The sequence below is a fragment of the Oncorhynchus clarkii genome, chromosome 28 (assembly GCF_045791955.1).
Source record: "Oncorhynchus clarkii lewisi isolate Uvic-CL-2024 chromosome 28, UVic_Ocla_1.0, whole genome shotgun sequence".
Lineage (NCBI taxonomy): Eukaryota > Metazoa > Chordata > Actinopteri > Salmoniformes > Salmonidae > Oncorhynchus > Oncorhynchus clarkii.
The window spans coordinates 25,477,729-25,495,929 of record NC_092174.1 but is presented as its reverse complement, the minus strand read 5'-3'; the positions used below and the strand labels follow the sequence as shown (position 1 = coordinate 25,495,929).

General features: G+C 41.7%; 1 protein-coding gene across 1 annotated transcript in view; it reads right to left on the bottom strand.

Moving 5' to 3' along the window:
- Positions 1 to 823: 823 nt before the first annotated feature.
- Positions 824 to 18,201, bottom strand: part of LOC139386962 (tetratricopeptide repeat protein 39C-like) — a 29,541-nt gene continuing 12,163 nt past the window's right edge. The window contains exons 2-14 of the mRNA XM_071132874.1: positions 12,147 to 12,195; positions 11,303 to 11,431; positions 9,382 to 9,493; positions 8,784 to 9,165; positions 6,365 to 6,533; positions 6,067 to 6,160; positions 5,857 to 5,964; positions 5,516 to 5,625; positions 4,687 to 4,810; positions 4,372 to 4,469; positions 4,138 to 4,242; positions 3,971 to 4,009; positions 824 to 1,947 (exon numbers count right to left, since the gene is read on the bottom strand). Of these exons, the coding sequence (XP_070988975.1) occupies positions 1,855 to 1,947; positions 3,971 to 4,009; positions 4,138 to 4,242; positions 4,372 to 4,469; positions 4,687 to 4,810; positions 5,516 to 5,625; positions 5,857 to 5,964; positions 6,067 to 6,160; positions 6,365 to 6,533; positions 8,784 to 9,165; positions 9,382 to 9,493; positions 11,303 to 11,431; positions 12,147 to 12,195 (1,612 nt within the window). The 3' untranslated portion in view covers positions 824 to 1,854. The remainder of the gene's footprint in view (positions 1,948 to 3,970; positions 4,010 to 4,137; positions 4,243 to 4,371; positions 4,470 to 4,686; positions 4,811 to 5,515; positions 5,626 to 5,856; positions 5,965 to 6,066; positions 6,161 to 6,364; positions 6,534 to 8,783; positions 9,166 to 9,381; positions 9,494 to 11,302; positions 11,432 to 12,146; positions 12,196 to 18,201) is intronic.

Sequence of the window (18,201 nt, the reverse complement as noted above, 5' to 3'; positions counted from 1 at the left end):
TGCTTGGGGCACATACCCTGCATGCCAGTTTGTAAATCCAACCGTGATAGAATTATAATTGATTGACCCGTTTTGATAAACAATAACAACACCACCAACAACAAGCAGCATGACAGCTGATGAGAAAAAGTAACTTAGAATTCAGGGCCACAAAAGGCTCTCATTGTTTCATAAGATCATCAATAGTCATGCTTGGTTTCTCTGCGAAACAATGCAAAGTGATTAGGTCAATAATCATATGTTTCAAAGTGTTACATGCATCAGACTACTGTGGTCTACTAGAATTCAAGCACAGAATAGCCTACTGTCTCTGAAGAAGACCGCTGTGAAGGCAGGAATAGTTTCTGGTTGATACTTGACCACAGCCTTGCTCATTCCCCCAATCAAACACTCTACGCGGATGAGGCATTTAACTGCTAATGAGTTACCAGGTGTTTTGAACGAGGCATATCAGATAGGTTACCTGCCAAGTTATCATATTTCTATATCAAATAATATGGACAGTTCTATCACTTTTGGCAAGGGTTGATTTAACTTTCAACGGTAAAGCACCTGAAGGCCTGCCTGAACACCACAGTCAATCATTATTTCAGAACTAATTCAAATGTATTGCTTCTATTCTTTTAAAGCCTGTTAGTGATAAAAAAATATATATTAAAAAAAAAATCACTAACTGCCAAAGAACTAAGCTACAGATGAAAACTAGCCAACTGGCCAAATCTGCCATTTACAGAAATGTTAATTGAGATGTACTGTCCCTAACAAATAAATAAATCATGAGACTACATGCATCTTAAAACACATTATGGAAATAAAATGGCCATAGATTTAAGAGATGTATTGTTTTAACACATGATCTTATACATAAAAAAAACACAGCAAAGGAAAACCAGTCTCCAGCAAATACAAGTACAGCAGAGTGTAGATGTTATACACATAAGTGAGTGCCAAAAGGACAATGTAATTTAGCTAGTACCATATCTATAGTATATTTACAGTGATATGAATAGGGGTTTTCCCTTTCAATATCAATAGACTTGTTATTAAAACCAGTAAAAACATGTTTTAAGTAACAACGTTGTAACATGTTTGAGGATATCTTTAATGGATTCACAATGTCTATTACCTAAGGTCAATTTACAGTGACAATGGCCAGGTGATGAGTAGTAGCACAGGGATTGTGCATTCAGATTGTTTACTACTGTAAGAGCAACAGGACTTTGAGGTCATCTGGCAGAAACCTAGACAGTAGGGTTTCTATGGCACAAGTTCACTGCTTTATAATGAAGTGTCATACACAGTTTTCAATCAGAACCCTTTCATATCTTATGGGAGAAAGATATTGTACTATTCACATTTTAGCCATTTAGCAGACGCTCGTATCCAAAGCGACGTACAGGAGCAATTGGGTTAATGCCTTGCTCAAGGGCATGTCGACAGATGTTTCACCTAGTCGGCACAGGGATTTGAACCAGCAATCTTTCAGTTACTGGCCCAACACTCTTAACCATTAGACTACCTGCTGTCTCACTGACAGATTTCCCCCCCAATATATTTTTCCTTGGTAAAAAGAGTTACATTTGCCTCCCAGCAGCAACTACTGTACATATTTGATCTGGTTGAAACACACAATTACACTCCAGTAGTCTGCACTATCCCTCCAGGAGATTTACTGTAAACTACGCATTACAAACTTGATGGCACATTCATTATACAAACATAAGTCAACTGAAACAAACACATTGCAGTGAACCATCACAGTGAAGATCAAGATGGCTTCTGTAGTTGTTTCCAGATCCTTCTACCCTCAACGCAGAGCTAGGGTGGATGTATGGTGGAGGAATGGGGCAGTAGTCAAGGTGGGGCCACCTCCTTCCTCATGGAAGCCAGAGCTGAGTGGATGCGTACATGGAGCCTGTTCTCAAAGTCATAGCCAGCAAAGTCATCCTGTAGAAACAAACACAGATTACTACATCACATATAACATCCTCAAAAGGGCACATACTGGTAAGGAAATATTCCAAATCAAAGTTTATTTGTCCCGTGCGCCGAATACAATAGGTTCACCTTACAGTGAAATGCTTACTTGCAGGCTCTAACCAATAGTGCAAAAAATGTATTAGGTGAACAATAGGTAAGTAAAAAAATAAAACTACAGTAAAAAGACAGGCTATATACAGTAGCGAGGCTTTATACAGTAGCGAGGCTACATACAGACACTGGTTAGTCAGGCTGATTGAGGTAGTATGTACATGTAGATATGGTTAAAGTGACTATGCATATATGATGACCAGAGAGTAGCAGTAGCGTAAAAGGGGTTTGGCGGGTGGCGGGACACAATGCAAATAGCCCGGTTAGCCAATGTGTGGGAGCACTGGTTGGTCGGCCCAATTGAGGTAGTATGTACATGAGTGTATAGTTAAAGTGACTATGCTAATATGATAGAGTAGCAGCAGCGTAAAAAGAGGGTTTGGGGGAGGCACACAATGCAAATAGTCCGGGTAGCCATTTGATTACCTGTTCAGGAGTCTTATGGCTTGGGGGCAAAAACTGTTGAGAAGCCTTTTTGTCCTAGACTTCGCACTCCGGTACTGCTTGCCATGCGGTAGTAGAGAGAACAGTCAGTGGCTGGGGTCTTTGACAATTTTTAGGGCCTTCCTCTGACACCGCCTGGTGTGGAGGTCCTGGATGGCAGGCAGCTTAGCCTCAGTGATGTACTGGGCCGTACGCACTACCCTCTGTAGTACCTTGCGGTCAGAGGCAGAGGAATTGCCGTACCAGGCACTGATGCAACCAGATGCTCTCGATGTTGCAGCTGTAGAACCTTTTGAGGATCTCAGGACCCAAGCCAAATCTTTTTAGTTTCCTGAGGGGGAGTAGGCTTTGTCGTGCCCTCTTCATGACTGTCTTGGTGTGTTTGGACCATTCTAGTTTTTTGTTGATATGGACACCGAGGAACTTGGAAGCTCTCAACCTGCTCCACTACAGCCCCGTCGATGAGAATGGGGGAGTGCTTGGTCCTCCTTTTCCTGTAGTCCACAATCATCTCCTTAGTCTTGGCTACGTTGAGGGATAGGTTGTTATTCTGGCACCACATGGCCAGGTCTCTGACCTCTTCCCCATAGGCTGTCTCGTCGTTGTCTGTGATCACTGTTGTGTCGTCTGCAAACTTAATGGTGTTGGAGTCGTGCCTGGCCATGCAGTCATGGGTGAACAGGGAGTACACAGGAGGGGACTGAGCACGCACCCCTGTGGAGCTCCAGTGTTGAGGATCAGCGTGGCAGATGTGTTGCTACTTACCCTCACCACCTGGGGGCTGCCCATCAGAAAGTCCAGGATCCAGTTGCAGAGGGAGGTGTTTAGTCCCAGGATCCTTAGCTTCTTGATGAGCTTTGAGGGTACTATGGTGTTGAACGCTGAGCTGTAGTCAATGAATAGCATTCTCACATAAGTGTTCCTTTTGTCCAGATGGGAAAGGGCAGTGTGGAATGCAATAGAGATGGCATCATCTGTGGATCTGTTTGGGCAGTATGCAAATTGGAGTGGGTCTAGGGTTTCTGGGATAATGGTGTTGATGTGAGCCATTACTTTCAAAGCACTTCATGGCTACGGACGTGAGTGCTATGGGTCAGTAGTCATTAAGGCAGGTTGCCTTGGTGTTCTTGGGCACAGGGACTATGGTGGTCTGCTTGAAACATGTTGGTATTACAGACTCAATCAGGGACATGTTGAAAATGTCAGTGAAGACTCCTGCCAGTTGGTCAGCACATGCCCGGAGCACACATCCTGGTAATCCGTCTGGCCCCGCAGCCTTGTGTATGCTGACCTGTTTAACGGTCTTACTCACGTCGGCTACGTAAATCATTTCAAATGCATATCATGAATGCCAGTCCCACATCATTCCAGATCCTATAACTGACAACTACAAGTTCCAAAAATACACTATAGGTGGAAGAAAGTTCTACTGTACCTTGGCCTGAAGCATCAGAGCTCTGCCCTTCGCTTCAGACTGAGCAGAGAAGAAAACCACAATCAGATATACTCAATCAACTACTGTATTTAACATACACTTTCTCTCCTCCGGGTTGACACATTGCACAATACAATATAGCAACACACTGTATACACTGAGCTCACCTCAGGGCTGTCCAGTAAAACACAGCCCAACTCGTAGCAGGAGTAGGGCTGCACATAGGAGTTGTTCTGACGACCCACCTCATCTCCGGCAGCCAGATGGAAGCACTGCAATGTTCAATGAAACATAATGAAGAGTAGTAAACATTCACTATTCTCATTACACTAATATTTGCAGATACATATGATGTGTGTACTTTGTTTTCAATACATATCAATGGGGTGGTGAGACAGAACCTCAATGGCGTCTTTTATGTTGCCGAGACATCTGTGTATGTCACCAAGAAGCAGGTTTTTCAGGCCAGCAATTGAGACGTCATCTAGTTCCTGCAGAACTAAGGAGACAGACAACCCACTGAGTTTCCTTCCACATTCACAGGAATGCACTTTTATGGCACCACAACAACGACTCACACAAATTGTTCTGTATGTGTGCGGTCCTTCACAACCAAAAGAGAATAGTCTATAATTGATTTGTGTTGCAAACATGGTAGTTGGGACTGAGAGTTTGATCATGTGTAGTTTGTCGATGTATGTTCTCACACTGTGTACCTTGGCTCATGATCTGTAGCTTAGAGGTGCAGCAGTTCGGTAAAGCCTTCCACAGGTAAAGTACCTCGATCACAGCCAGGACACACAGCTCTCTGGATGGGGAGTGTTTCCTTAGCCTCTCCGCCTGCACACACACTACCATCTCAGTCAAGAAGCAAAATTCTGCCTACCACATAATCAACTGCCAATTTCCCTCCATATAATGACTTCAGATCACCTTGAAACTGTACAACAATGAAAAAGATTCATTCTCATTAGAAGTAATAATTCACATACACCACCGTTCAAAAGTTTGGGGTCACTTAGAAATGTCCTTCATTTCTCAGAACAAGAATAGACTGACGAGTTTCAGAAGAAGGGTTTTTGCTTCTGGCCATTTTGAGCCTGTAATCAAACCCACAAATGCTGATGCTCCAGATACTCAACTAGTCTAAAGAAGGCCAGTTGTCTTGCTTCTTTAAATCAGCGCAACAGTTTTCAGCTGTGCTAACATAATTGCAAAAGGGTTTTCTAATGATCAATTAACCTTTTAAAATTATAAACTTGGATCAGCTAACACAACATTGGAACACAGGAATGATGATTGCTGATAATGTGCCTCTGTACGCCCATGTAGATATTCCATCAAAAAATCTGCTGTTTCCAGCTACAGCAGTAATTTACAACATTAACAATTTCTACACTGTATTTCTGATCAATTTTAAATTATTTTAAAAAAGACAAAAAAAAGAGCTTTTCTTTAAAAAACAAGGACATTTCTAAATGACCCCAAACTTTTGAACAGTAGTATAGATCTATAGAAATGTGCTGTTGCCAGTCCCACATTCACCCTCTTCATAGAGAACTGTTCTATCTGATTGTTCTTCCGTTTCAGAAGCGTATGCACATCCTTGAAGACAGCGGCAGCCCCCTCCAGATCTCCTGATGCTCCCTGGGACACTATAGTGGACCACAGAGACAAGGCCCAGGGGTTAGAATCTGCAGGGTACCTCAACGCCAACATATTACCGTTATCAGGGGATGTATGCCATTATCGCTAATAGGCTCAGAAGCTTTTCATTCAGCTGAATTAGCATTCCCAGTACTTAATTTCCCTTTGAAAAGAATGAAAACAAGAGGATGTTCTAACCCCAACACCAATTGAGTGACCTCTAACCTTTGCCCTCTCACCTCCAGTTAGGTAGGCGTAGTAGCACTGGGACCAATGCGACTCAGTTGCCAGACGCTGAAAGGCCCTGTAGGCGTCACTGTACCTCAGCTCGATCATACTGCACCACCCTGAGAAGAGCAGAGAGAATGGACTGTCACTCAGAAACAACAAGGCAATGGAGAGCATTAGTTAGAGATGATGTTGAAGTGAAGAGGGATAAAAGCGTGTACCTATTTCATACAAACACACATGCTGGATCTCCCTCTGGTCTGTAGCCAGCTCCAAGGCATTTTGGAAGGACATCAAGGCACTGTTGATCTGGCACTGGAAGTGGAGAGGAGAGAGGGGGAAGAAGACCAACACAGTACAGCCACAGTCCTAGACACAGGTTACCTTGTGTTGTTATTTATACTCATTTCTTGGCAGGGTACACTATAGCACAAAAATAACTTAGAGGCGTTCAGGTTGTACCTCGTTTAACTCATTTTTAAATGCTTTCCTTCTACTAAACATGACCCAGGTCATTACCTCCAGGCGCTGCACCCTGCCCTTGAAGAACAAGAAGAGGGAGGAGTTAGGGTATACAGGCTCCTTCCTCTGGAGGATAGCCTTAGCCTCCATCAGGCCGGCCTGTGTGTCTGAGCCGTCCAGGGCAAAAAAGGGATGCACTACCGTATAGTACCACAAGAGGGCCAACCTGCCACAGGGGGACAGAAATCCTCGTTATTGGGTAAGGGAAAGGACAATTCCTAGTTGAACAACTGAATGCCTTCAACTGAAATGTGTCTTACGCATTTAACCCAACCCCTCAGCTTGGGGATTTGATCCAGCAACCTTTCGGTTACTGGCTCAACATGACAACAGTGACCACGTTTACATGCGCACAGTATTCTGGATAGTACCTCATATCCCACTTAAGGGATAGTTCGGGGATAAGCTGTTTCCAGGCACCTTTGATATCCCGCTCACAAGTGACCATGAATAAAAATAATATTTCTAATTTAAGTTCATATGGGTTAAATGGAATGTACCTGAAACATGGACACTGACTGTAGGCCTATAACATCTCACATGTAGAGTAATATAATATTAACTCCTGCAGAAGTATGCATTTCTTGGAGTAAAATTATACAAATGTTTAAAAAAAAGAATCTTAGGAACAGGAGTGGAGAAATTTGATTTCTTTCAGCATCTCTTGAGAAAATGCAAATGTATTGTGTTAATGTTATGCAAGCAGATAGTATTTCAACCACATAACATATGCAACCAAGACAAACTGAAGTCTTATCAGAAATGTTTAATCGTTTTCTCAGCTATTCATTTCCTTAAAACCGGTCAAGCTGATGACATTTGGACATTTTGCACAGGACCAATCTTTCCACTGTGTTGGAGTTACTGCATGTTCTACCCAAACCCGAAAATAAACATAGTAATCTAGCTAACATGGTAAAGTACTAATGCATTCATTCTTTCTATCAAATGCTAGAAATTCTGGTGAGCACTACTTTATTTAGTCTTCTCGGGCAACAAGTTATGACAAGAGAAGCTGCATGTCAGCTCGAACTATAAGTAGAACGTTGTCTAAATTAGGGGTGAATGTAGCCAGTAGTCTGTATGGTCCAGTACGGCGTATCAGCAAATAAATGATTATGGAATTATTGAGGTAGCCTACTTTTTGAAGGGATTTGTTTGACAATCAGATGAAAACACACAAACGTATCCCGTCTAAGATCAGGATATCCCAGCCATCTTATCTGGGTTTCTCATAACAGCTATAAACTTTTTGGGTTATTGTAAACGGGATATGATATTTATATGCTCCAACTCAAAAACAGAATACTTGAGTATCCAACATAATAATTGGATATTAGTGTGCATGTCAATGTGTTCATGAGAGTTTTAATGGTGAATATCAGCATTCAGAGGGTCAGTCAAGAAACCAAGACATATCACATCTGTCGGTAAACATACGACTGATTTCAAGTTGAAAAGCTTGCTACCAAACTCAGCAGATAAGTCGGCAGATAACAGTCAAAAATCTGCAGAATCAACCGTTACATGCAGCTTAGATGTGAAAGCAACAGCACTTGAATATCCAAGACAAATTTTCCTTCAGGCAAAATAAAGTTAATCTTATCTTAAAATGTTGAACATGTGTACTCACTTTTTTAAATGTTATTTAACTAGGCAAGTCAGATAAGAACAAATTCTTATTTTCAATGACGGCCTACCCCGGCCAAACCCTAACCCGGATGACGCTGGGCCAATTGTGCGCCGCCCTATGGGACTCCCAATCACGACCGATTGTGATACAGCCTAGAATTGAACCAGGGTCTGTAGTGACGCCTCTAGCACTGAGATGCAGTGCCTTAGACCGATGCACCAATCGGGAGCCCCTCCTCCTAAAACAATCTTTGTTTTCTGCCAAGGCATTGATGGGAGGCATCAGTTTAACCAGGGGCTAGGGTCAGCTCCTCTCGATTATTAAAGCAGTTTACATTTTAGTCATTTTGCAGACGCTCTTATCCATAGCAAATTACGGTTCAGTGCCTTGCTCAAGGGCACAGACAGATGTTTCACCTAGTCAACTCAGAGATTTGAAGCAGCAACTTTTCAGTTACTGGCCCAACGCTCTTAACCACTAGGCTACCTGCCGCCCTTCATCTTGGCCTGACTAATGGGTTTCAGGCATGTTAAAGGCTGTAGTTGCCTACCAAATGGCACCCAATTCCCTGCATAGTACACTATTGATGTCAAAAAGTAGTGCACTATATAGGGAATAGGATGCCATTTGGGAGGCAGAATGTGTGTTCTGGCGTCTGCTGTGGATGTGTCGGCAGAATCAAACAGTCACCACAGTCAGAAAAAGTCTAAATAAACCAAGACACAAAAAAAATGCATTTTGACACCCAATGTCCCTGTTGTCAGTAGTGGTACCCCTACTCACGTAGCTAGGGGGGCCTTCATGTCCTTACTTTCACTGGCATACGTAAGGGCGGACAGCCCCTGGTGGCGGTCGCCAGGGAAACCCAGAAGATTGACGATCTTCAGCAGGTGTGGCGGTACCATGGAGATGCACAGGTGGAACAAGCCGTAGCCAAAACTGACCGAGCCCTTGAGCCTCTCCAGGGCCTCCGGGCTCACCCCATTGGTCATCTGGGTTGGGGGCGTGGCGTGGTTGCGGTTGGCCTGTTCAGTGGATGGAGAGGGAGACCCTTGCTGGTCGGAGGACCTCCTCTTGCTGCAATCCTGCAGCTGGCTGATGTCGCTATAACACTTGTTGTACATCTTCCAGGCTTTGCGGAGGATCCAGCCTCCTCTGATGTATGCTGGGTGGGTTTGGGAGAGGGGAAGTCCATGAGAAATAACACACATAAACCAGGACGTTTTAGTCCTGAGAGACATGGTCTACATACCAATGTGCATTATAGAATACAACTTATTGGACATGCATTATAAATCAGTATGCAAGAGCGGATATTGAAACAACACAGTGCAGCCAATCAGTCAAATACATATGGTTCATCAGTCAGCTATAAGCCTACATGAGAGTTCCTGTTTGATGAAAGAGAGGACAGCGAGGTACACCTGGCAGTCTGCCACAATGATCTGTCTCTGGAGACGGTCTACTATTGCCACCCCTGACCTCTGGGAGTCCTGGAGGAAGGCAAAACAGACAGTGAGCACAGTGACATCTATAGATGTCAACATCCAAGTTTTAGAGCAAGGCCAAATACGCATGTCAGTAAACATTGTCAATGTTATATACAGTTGAAGTCGGAAGTTTACATACACATAGGTTGGAGTCATTAAAACTTATTTTTTAACCACTCTACAAATGTCTTGTTAACAAACTATAGTTTTGGCAAGTCGGTTAGGACATCTACTTTTTGCATGACACAAGTAATTTTTCCAACAATTGTTTACAGAGATTATTTCTGACCCACTGTATCACAATTCCAGTGGGTCAGAAGTTTACATAGACTAAGTTGACTGTGCCTTTAAACAGATTGGAAAATTCCAGAAAATGACATAATGGTTCATCCTTGGGAGCAATTTCCAAATGCCTGAAGGTACCACGTTCATCTGTACAAACAATAGTACGCAAGTATAAACACCATGGGACCACGCAGCTGTCATACTGCTCAGGAAGGAGACACGTTCTGTCTCCTAGAGATGAACGTACTTTGATGCAAAAAGTGAAAATCAATCCCAGAAGGACAATGGGAAGATGCTGGAGGAAACACAAAAATATCTATATCCACATTAAAACGAGTCCTATATCAACAGCAAGGAAGAAGCCACTGCCTCAAAGCCGCCATAAAAAAGCCAGACTATGGTTTGCAACTGCACATGGGGACAAAGATCGTACTTTTTGGAGAAATGTCCTCTGGTCAGATGAAACAAAAATGGAACTGTTTGGCCATAATGAACATCGTTATGTTTGGAGGAAAAAGGGGGAGGCTTGCAAGCCGATGAACACCATCCCAACCGTGAAGCACGGGGTGGCAGCATCATCTTGTGGGGGTGCTTTGCTGCAGGAGGGACTGGTGCACTTCACAAAATAGATGGCTTCATGAGGAAGGAAGCAACATCTCAAAACATCAGTCAGGAAGTTAAAGCTTGTTCGCAAATAGGTCTTCCAAATGGACAATGAACCCAAGCATACTTCCAAAGTTGTGGCAAAATGGCTTAAGTCAAGGTATTGGGCCGGCCATCACAAAGCCCTGACCTCAATCCCATAAAACATTTGTGGGCAGAACTGAAAAAGCATGTGCGAGCAAGGAGGCCTACAAACCTGACTCAGTTACACCAGCTCTGTCAGGAGGAATGGGCCAAAATTCATCCAACTTATTGTGGGAAGCTTGTGGAAGGCTACCCGAAACATTTGACCCACTTTCAACGATTTTGAAGGCAATGCTACCAAATACTAATTGAGTGTATGTAAACTTCTGACCCACTGGGAATGTGATGAAAGAAATAAAAGCTGAAATAAATCATTCTCTCTATTATTCTGACATTTCACATTCTAAAAATAAAGTGGTGATACTAACTGACCTGAGACAGGGAATTTTACGAGGATTAAATATCAGGAATTGTGAAAAACTGAGTTTAAATGTATTTGGCTAAGGTGTATGTAAACTTCTGACTTCAACTGTGTGTGTGGGCGCATATATATATATATTTTTTTAAACACACACACATTCCTGGAAATAGTTAGCAAGCTAGCTTGGGTGCTTGACTGCTGTTGTGAGGTCAGAACACTCAGATCAACCCTACTCCTCGGCCAGTGTGTCCAGTGTGCACTCTGAACACTCAGAGTGAAACACTCAGTTTACGAACGAACAATCTGACAACCCTCTCGTGTGAATTTAGAGGGGCTGTGTGAGGTGCTATGCAGTCAATAGTTATGAGATCCTTGGAGGTTCATTAGGTGTGTGTGTGTGTGTATTGCACTTCACCCACACTCCTCCTGATCTTTTTTTTGATGGTCTCTATGACCCCAGTGTTGTCGCTCTCACACAGTCTCTCAGTGGCTCGGAGGTCATCAAAGGCCATCTGCATCTTCTCCTCCTCAAACGTCATCATGGCATTCTACACACACAGCCACAATCACAGTACCAGTCAGTCAGGGCCTTTCTCTGAGAGTAATACACAAAGCATAGCGGTCATCTCATTCGTCATGATATCATCCTGTAGCAGTCATATTGTTTGAATAGAAACAGATCCTATCAGCAGCTACATAAAACAATACAAAGCACAGCTAGACAACCAACTATATGAGTCATGGACTTCCCAGAGTAATATTTCATCCAAATATTTTCAGAGGTGCACAAAATCATTTTTTCCCAGTCAGTTCTCTAGCCCACAGTGAGCCAGTTATATCAGGTTGGTGAATCATTGATGACTCAGTATGTGGTCCAGCAGCAGGGGATGCACAGCAGGACTACTGATCAGGATATCCCTAGTGTGCTATTATCTGTGTGACCTTCTGATGTACAGATTGGCTGAATAAATAGATGCTTTATGACTAGGTCTATGTTTGAGATAGAGATGTACTGTCAAAAGCCAACAACTGAACGAACACGTTGGCCTATGTTTGAGATAGAGATGTACTGTCAAAAGCCAACAACTGAACACGTTGGCATTCAATAAAAAACATACAATACAAACTCCGTAATACATAGATATCTCTTCCTGTTCCCTAACTCCAATGGTCTGCATTGCAGAAGTATCAAATGAGAATAGCAGTGATACAGTAAATCAGTACGAGATGTTGACCTCCTCTGTCCTCTCCACCACTACTCACCAGAAAGCTGACAAAACTGGCTCCGAAACTCATCAGTGGACTGTGGGTCCTGGAAGAAAGACGGAGAAACAGAAATGGTTGAGGAAAGAGCCTTGTCAAATGTCAATAGACTAAGATAGACGTTTGGCTTGCAAAGCACAGCTGAAACAGATCCATCTCTTAAGAAAAGACAGCTAGGACAGGTAAAGTGTGGTGAGGGCTAGAGTTAAACTAAATCAAACTCCGATGGTATGGCTGGAGGATATCAGAGTTGATTTATTGCGCTGAATCAGATTATTTCACTTAAAAAATGTATGCCCAACAAAAAAAAACATTGATTTCAAAAGATTACCAAACAACTCTATGAACAAGGATTACTTATAACAATTTACAAAAACATATTTACTAGAACTGTGCCGATGCAAAGCTTGGTAAGAGAATTTCGGGTAAAATCGCTGATTTTTTTATGTCCATGTTTTCCAAAAACATAAATATCTGCTCTACATTGCAAAAAAAAAAAGAAGAAATCAAAATTATTAAATTACACATACGGAATCATGTAGTAACCAAAAAAGTGCTAAAACAATTCAAAATATATTTTAGATTCTTCAAAGTAGCCACCATTTGCCTTGATTACAGCTTTGCCCACTCTTGGCATTCTCTCAAACAGCTTCACCTGGAATGCTTTTCCTTCACTCTTTTCCTTCACAATTCTAAATAAAATCACAGTGTCACCAGCAAAGCACCCCTACACCACCTCCTCCATGCTTCACGGTGGGTGGGAACCACATGTGGAGATTTGTTCACCTACTCTGCATCTCACAAAGACAGAGGTTGGGACCACAAATCTCAAATTTGGACTCATCAGACCAAAGGACAGATTCCCACTGGTCTAATGTCCATTGCTTGTGTTTCTTGGCCCAAGGAAGTTTCTTATTATTATTATTGATGTCCTTTAGTAGTGGTTTCTTCTCAGCAATTTGACCATGAAGGCCTGATTCACACAGTCTCCTCTGAACAGTTAATGTTGAGATGTGTCTGTTACTTGAACTCTGTGACGAATTTATTTGGGCTGTAATTTCTGAGGCTGGTAGTGGTGAAAAGCTTGCCACCAGTGGACTCTGGAGCAGTGGAAACACATTCTCTGGAGTGATGAATCATGCTTCACTATCTGGCAGTTCGACTGACAAATCTGGGTTTAGCAGATGCCAGGAGACCGCTACCTGCTCCAATGCATAGTGCCAACTGTAAAGTTTGGTGGAGGAGGAATAATGGTCTGGGTCTGTTTTTCATGGTTTGGTTCTAGTGAAGGGACATTTTTTATATTTTATATAGTGTATTTTTTTCATTCCTGCCCCCCATGAGGGAGGATAATGAAAGTTCACAGAAGTAAAACTTCTTTTTAAAAAGTAAAACTTTTGTTTATGAATTATTAAGTGATTACATTTTAGTCATTTAGCAGGCATTTGGCTCTTATCCAGAGCGACTTACAGTTAGTGCATTCATCTTAAGATAGCTAGTTGGGAAAACCAAATCACAGTCATAGTAAGTACATTGATTAAGTACACACTCCTGAGTGCAATAGCGGGGAGTTTTACACCACTCCAGCTGATGCTTGGCATTGCGCATGGTGATCTTAGGCTTGTGAGCGGCTGCTCGGCCATGGAAACACATTTCCTGAAGCTCCAGACAAACAGTTGTTGTGCTGACATTGATCCAGAGGCAGTTTGGAACTCTGTAGTGAATGTTGCATCCGAGGACAGACGATTTTTAAGCGCTGTGCGATTCAGCGGTCCCGTTCTGTGAGCTTGTGTGACCTACCACTTCGCGGATCAGGCGTTGTTCCTAGATATTTCTACTTCACAATAACAGCACTTAAAATGACTGGGGCAGCTCCAGCAGGCCAGCAATTTGACAAACTGACTTATTGGAAAGGTAGCATCCTATGACCGTGCCACATTGAAAGTCACTGAGCTCTTCAGTAAGGCCATTCTGCTGCCAAACTTTGTCTATGGAGATTGCATGGCTGTGTGCTCAATTTTATACACCTGTCAGCAACGAGTGTGCTGAATACCTAATTTGAAGGGGTGTCCACACACACACACACACACACACACATTGTTGAAATGGGTCTTTGTCAACATTTTCTTTTGATGCATTTCTAATACATTTTAAGACTTTCTGGTAGATGTTTTTTAAGACCCATTTTCTACATGTTTGACCAGAAATCAAAGCCATTGCTTATTCCTAATTTTTAGGATGGAAAATGGTTGAAAAATGTATTTATGCCTCAATTTCTCAAACACATATAGTCTTAGCTTTTCATTTGACCACCGACATACTCCTATGAACTTCATGTTGGTGCTCATGGGTCCTTTTACATGCAAATGACCAGGAGACTTTAAAAGGCGCGAGTCACGCAAAAGCAAGTACTTAAGAAATGTGATTTGTACTCCAAGATAACATGTCATAGTAGTTGCATTCATTTCTCAAAGTCTGGAAGGTTATTATTTCCAAGAACGTAGTTGGCTAGATTCTATCCATATTATGTTTTAATTTTGAAGCCTGCAGAATAGAAATATGGGATGTGGGAGGTGAACAGAAGTTTGATCAGCCTGGATTTTGTCGACAGCGGTCTACTTTCAGTTCCCTCCATCTCTTATGACGTACAGTTCACAGTGTGTCGTTCTCTCTGGAGCTCTGAGCTCAATGTAATTAGTGAGAGAGGTGACATTTAAGAAATCAGCAGGAGACAAGGCTGTGTGTGTGTGTGTGTTTAAGCCTGCTGTGTGTAATCTGTAATCACTGACTTTCACTGATTGGCACTTCACCTGCTGCCTGTGTAGCCTAGTTACAGTACATTGCCTAATACTATTGCCTATCAAGTTTTAGAACAATACTATATTTAATATACAGGTGAGCTCTAATACATTGGCACCCTTCAACATTTTAAAAATGATTCACTACTTCCTTTTAAAATAATTTGAAATTGAAAACTTACAACAGCACAGCAATCAAAACTGAAATTCACCTCAAATTAAAAATAAATACAAATAAATGTTCTGGACTAAATAATTCAGAAGAATTCAAATTAATTTGGTTGGTTGGAGGCAGGTGATTCTCATTAATTGTGTAATTTATCTCACCTTAAGTTGCAGGTACTGACAGGGTAAACATGTCCGTCCATTGAACCAGTTTGGAAAGAGAATGCCAAGGGTGCCAATATATTAGAGCACAACTGTAAGTCACTTATAATTCCAATGCAAGACCTTTCATAGTGAGACAAGAACACCGACTTAGGCCTAATCACGCTGTCGATCTAGGTATGGACAGTGATGACAATTATTAGGTTGCCGATGATATTTGAGGAGTGAGGTGGTACTAGCAAATCACGTGAACAGCAACTTGTTTCCTCTCAGAGCGTAACCTTAGTTAATAAAGAACATTCAATGACTGACATGAATGTTTGTGGCCTGCTTGCATAGCAGCTAACCACTGCTAACTCAGATGCAATTCTCCCAACTGGTTTGTGATCTTGGCTAAAAAGCAAGTATGAATACGTTATTTGATAAAGTACAGATGTACAGCAAAATAAAGTAATTAAACTATCCTTCTAATATACAGTGGCCTTTGAAATTATACACTGGCTGAGGTTAAAGTGCAGACTGTAAGCTTTAATTTTATGGGTATTTTCATCCATATTGGGTACACCGTTTAGAAATTACGCCACTTTTGTACATTGTCCAACAATTTTAGGGGACCAAAAGAATTGGGACAAATTCACTTCTGTGTATTAAAGTTTAGTATTTGGTCCCATATTCCTACAGTAGCACGCAATAGATTACATCAAGCTTTTGACTTTACAAACTTGTTGGATGCATTTGCTGTTTGTTCTGGTCGAGTTTCAGATTATTTTGTGCTCAATAGAAATGAATGGTAAATAATGTATTGTGTCATTTTGGAATCACTTTTATTGGAAATGAAAATATCGATGTTTCTATACACTTCTACATGAATGTGGATGCTACCATGATTATGGATAGTCCTGAATGAATCATGAATAATGATGAGTGAAAAATGTACACCCACAAATATCATACCCACAAGACATGCTAACCTCTCACCATTACAATAAGATGAGAGGTTAGCATGTCTTCGGGGTATGATATTTGTGCATCCATTTCTCTCTCATCATTAGGGTTGCACATTTTGGGGAATATTCAGAGGTGGAAACTTTCCGTGGGAATTAACGGGAATATATGCAAATTAATATTAATACCATTTAAATGTAGATGTTTTTTTGCATTGGATATATTTACCGTATGGAGACAGAAACAAACCTTTTATCTTATAAGTAGACATAATTGCAAATTATTAAATCCTTCCAATAGAAATAAAAACAATTTCAGTTACGAATTGAACTTTAATTAAAAGAGTTGACTCTTAACATGGGATGATTTCCCTGAACAACAAAAGAAAGGGAATATTGAATGATCCATCGCATCTCCCAAAAAACCTTTTCAACATATAAAATGATAGGAAGACAACCAAAGCTTTAGTGTCTAGACTATCAGGCTTCCATGTCTTATCCCTGGACCTCCTCAATGTCCACCTCTTGATCATCAGACTGAGGCCTCATCTTCACTCACTTTCCAACCTTGTTGAGGATGGCTTGTTGTCAAGCTCAAAATGTCTACTTATTTTTCAACCCTTGTATTGGTCAACGGGAAAGAGCCTCCCTTCCACCAGGTCGCTGATGAGATATGATGGCACGACTGCCATACTGCATCTCCATCCCAAAACCCTTGCTTGGAAGTGTACTTCGCCAGACGGCCAAGGTGGCGAGACATGGTAGTGATGACACCATAGGCCTTGCTGATCGCTGCACCAGACAGGATGCTCTTGCCAACATACTTTGGGTCCAACATGTACGCTGCGGCGTGTATGGGCTTCAGGCAGAAGTCTTCATGCTTTTTTATGTATTTCAGAACTGCAGTTTCCTCTGCTTGGAGCAACAGTGAAGTGGGCAGGGCAGTACGGATTTCTCCTCTTACATCTTCAAACAGAGTCTGAACATCAGACAGGATGGCATTGTCTCCCTCAATCCGTGCAATGGCTACTGTTATAGGTTTCAGAAGTTTCAGACTGCTTACCACTCTTTCCCAAAATACATAATCCAGGAGGATCCTCTTGATGGGGCTGTCCATATAGGCAGACTGTGATATGGCCATTTCTTGGAGAGACTCCTTCTCCTCCAGGAGACTGTCAAACATGATGACAACAGCACCCCAACAGGTGTTGCTGGACAGCTTCAATGTGGTGCTCTTATTCTTCTCACTTTGCTTGGTGAGGTAGATTGCTGGTATAACTTGATGACCCTTCAAATACCTAACCATTTCCTTGGCTCTCTTGTAGAGTGTATCCATTGTTTTCAGTGCCATGATGTCCTTGAGGAGCAGATTCAATGCATGAGCAGCACTCCACTTTAGACCAAGCAGCTTTCATGTTTGCAGCTTTGTCTGTCACCAGTGCAAATACCTTCTGTCGTCCAAGGTCATTGAGGACTGCCTTCAGCTCATCTGCAATGTAGAGACCGATGTGTCTGTTGTCCCTTGTGTCTGTGTTCTTGTAGAACACTGGAGGAGGGGTGGAAATTAGAGGTTGAAAAATCATGATCGGTCAACGCCGATACCGATTATTGGAGGACAAAAAAAGCCGATACAGATTAAATCGGACGATTAATATTTGTATTTATATATTTATTTGCAATAATGACAATTACAACAATACTTAATGAACACTTATTTTAACTTAATATAATACATCAATAAAATCAATTTAGCCTCAAATAAATAATGAAATATTTTCAATTTGGTTTAAATAATGCAAAAACAAAAGTGTTGGAGAAGAAAGTAAAAGTGCAATATGTGCCATGTAAAAAAGCTAACTCAGAACATATGAAAGCTGGTTGTTCCTTTTAACATGACGCGTCAATATTTCCAGGTAAGACGTTTTAGGTTGTAGTTATTATATAACTATTTCTCTCTATACCATTTGTATTTCATATACCTTTGAC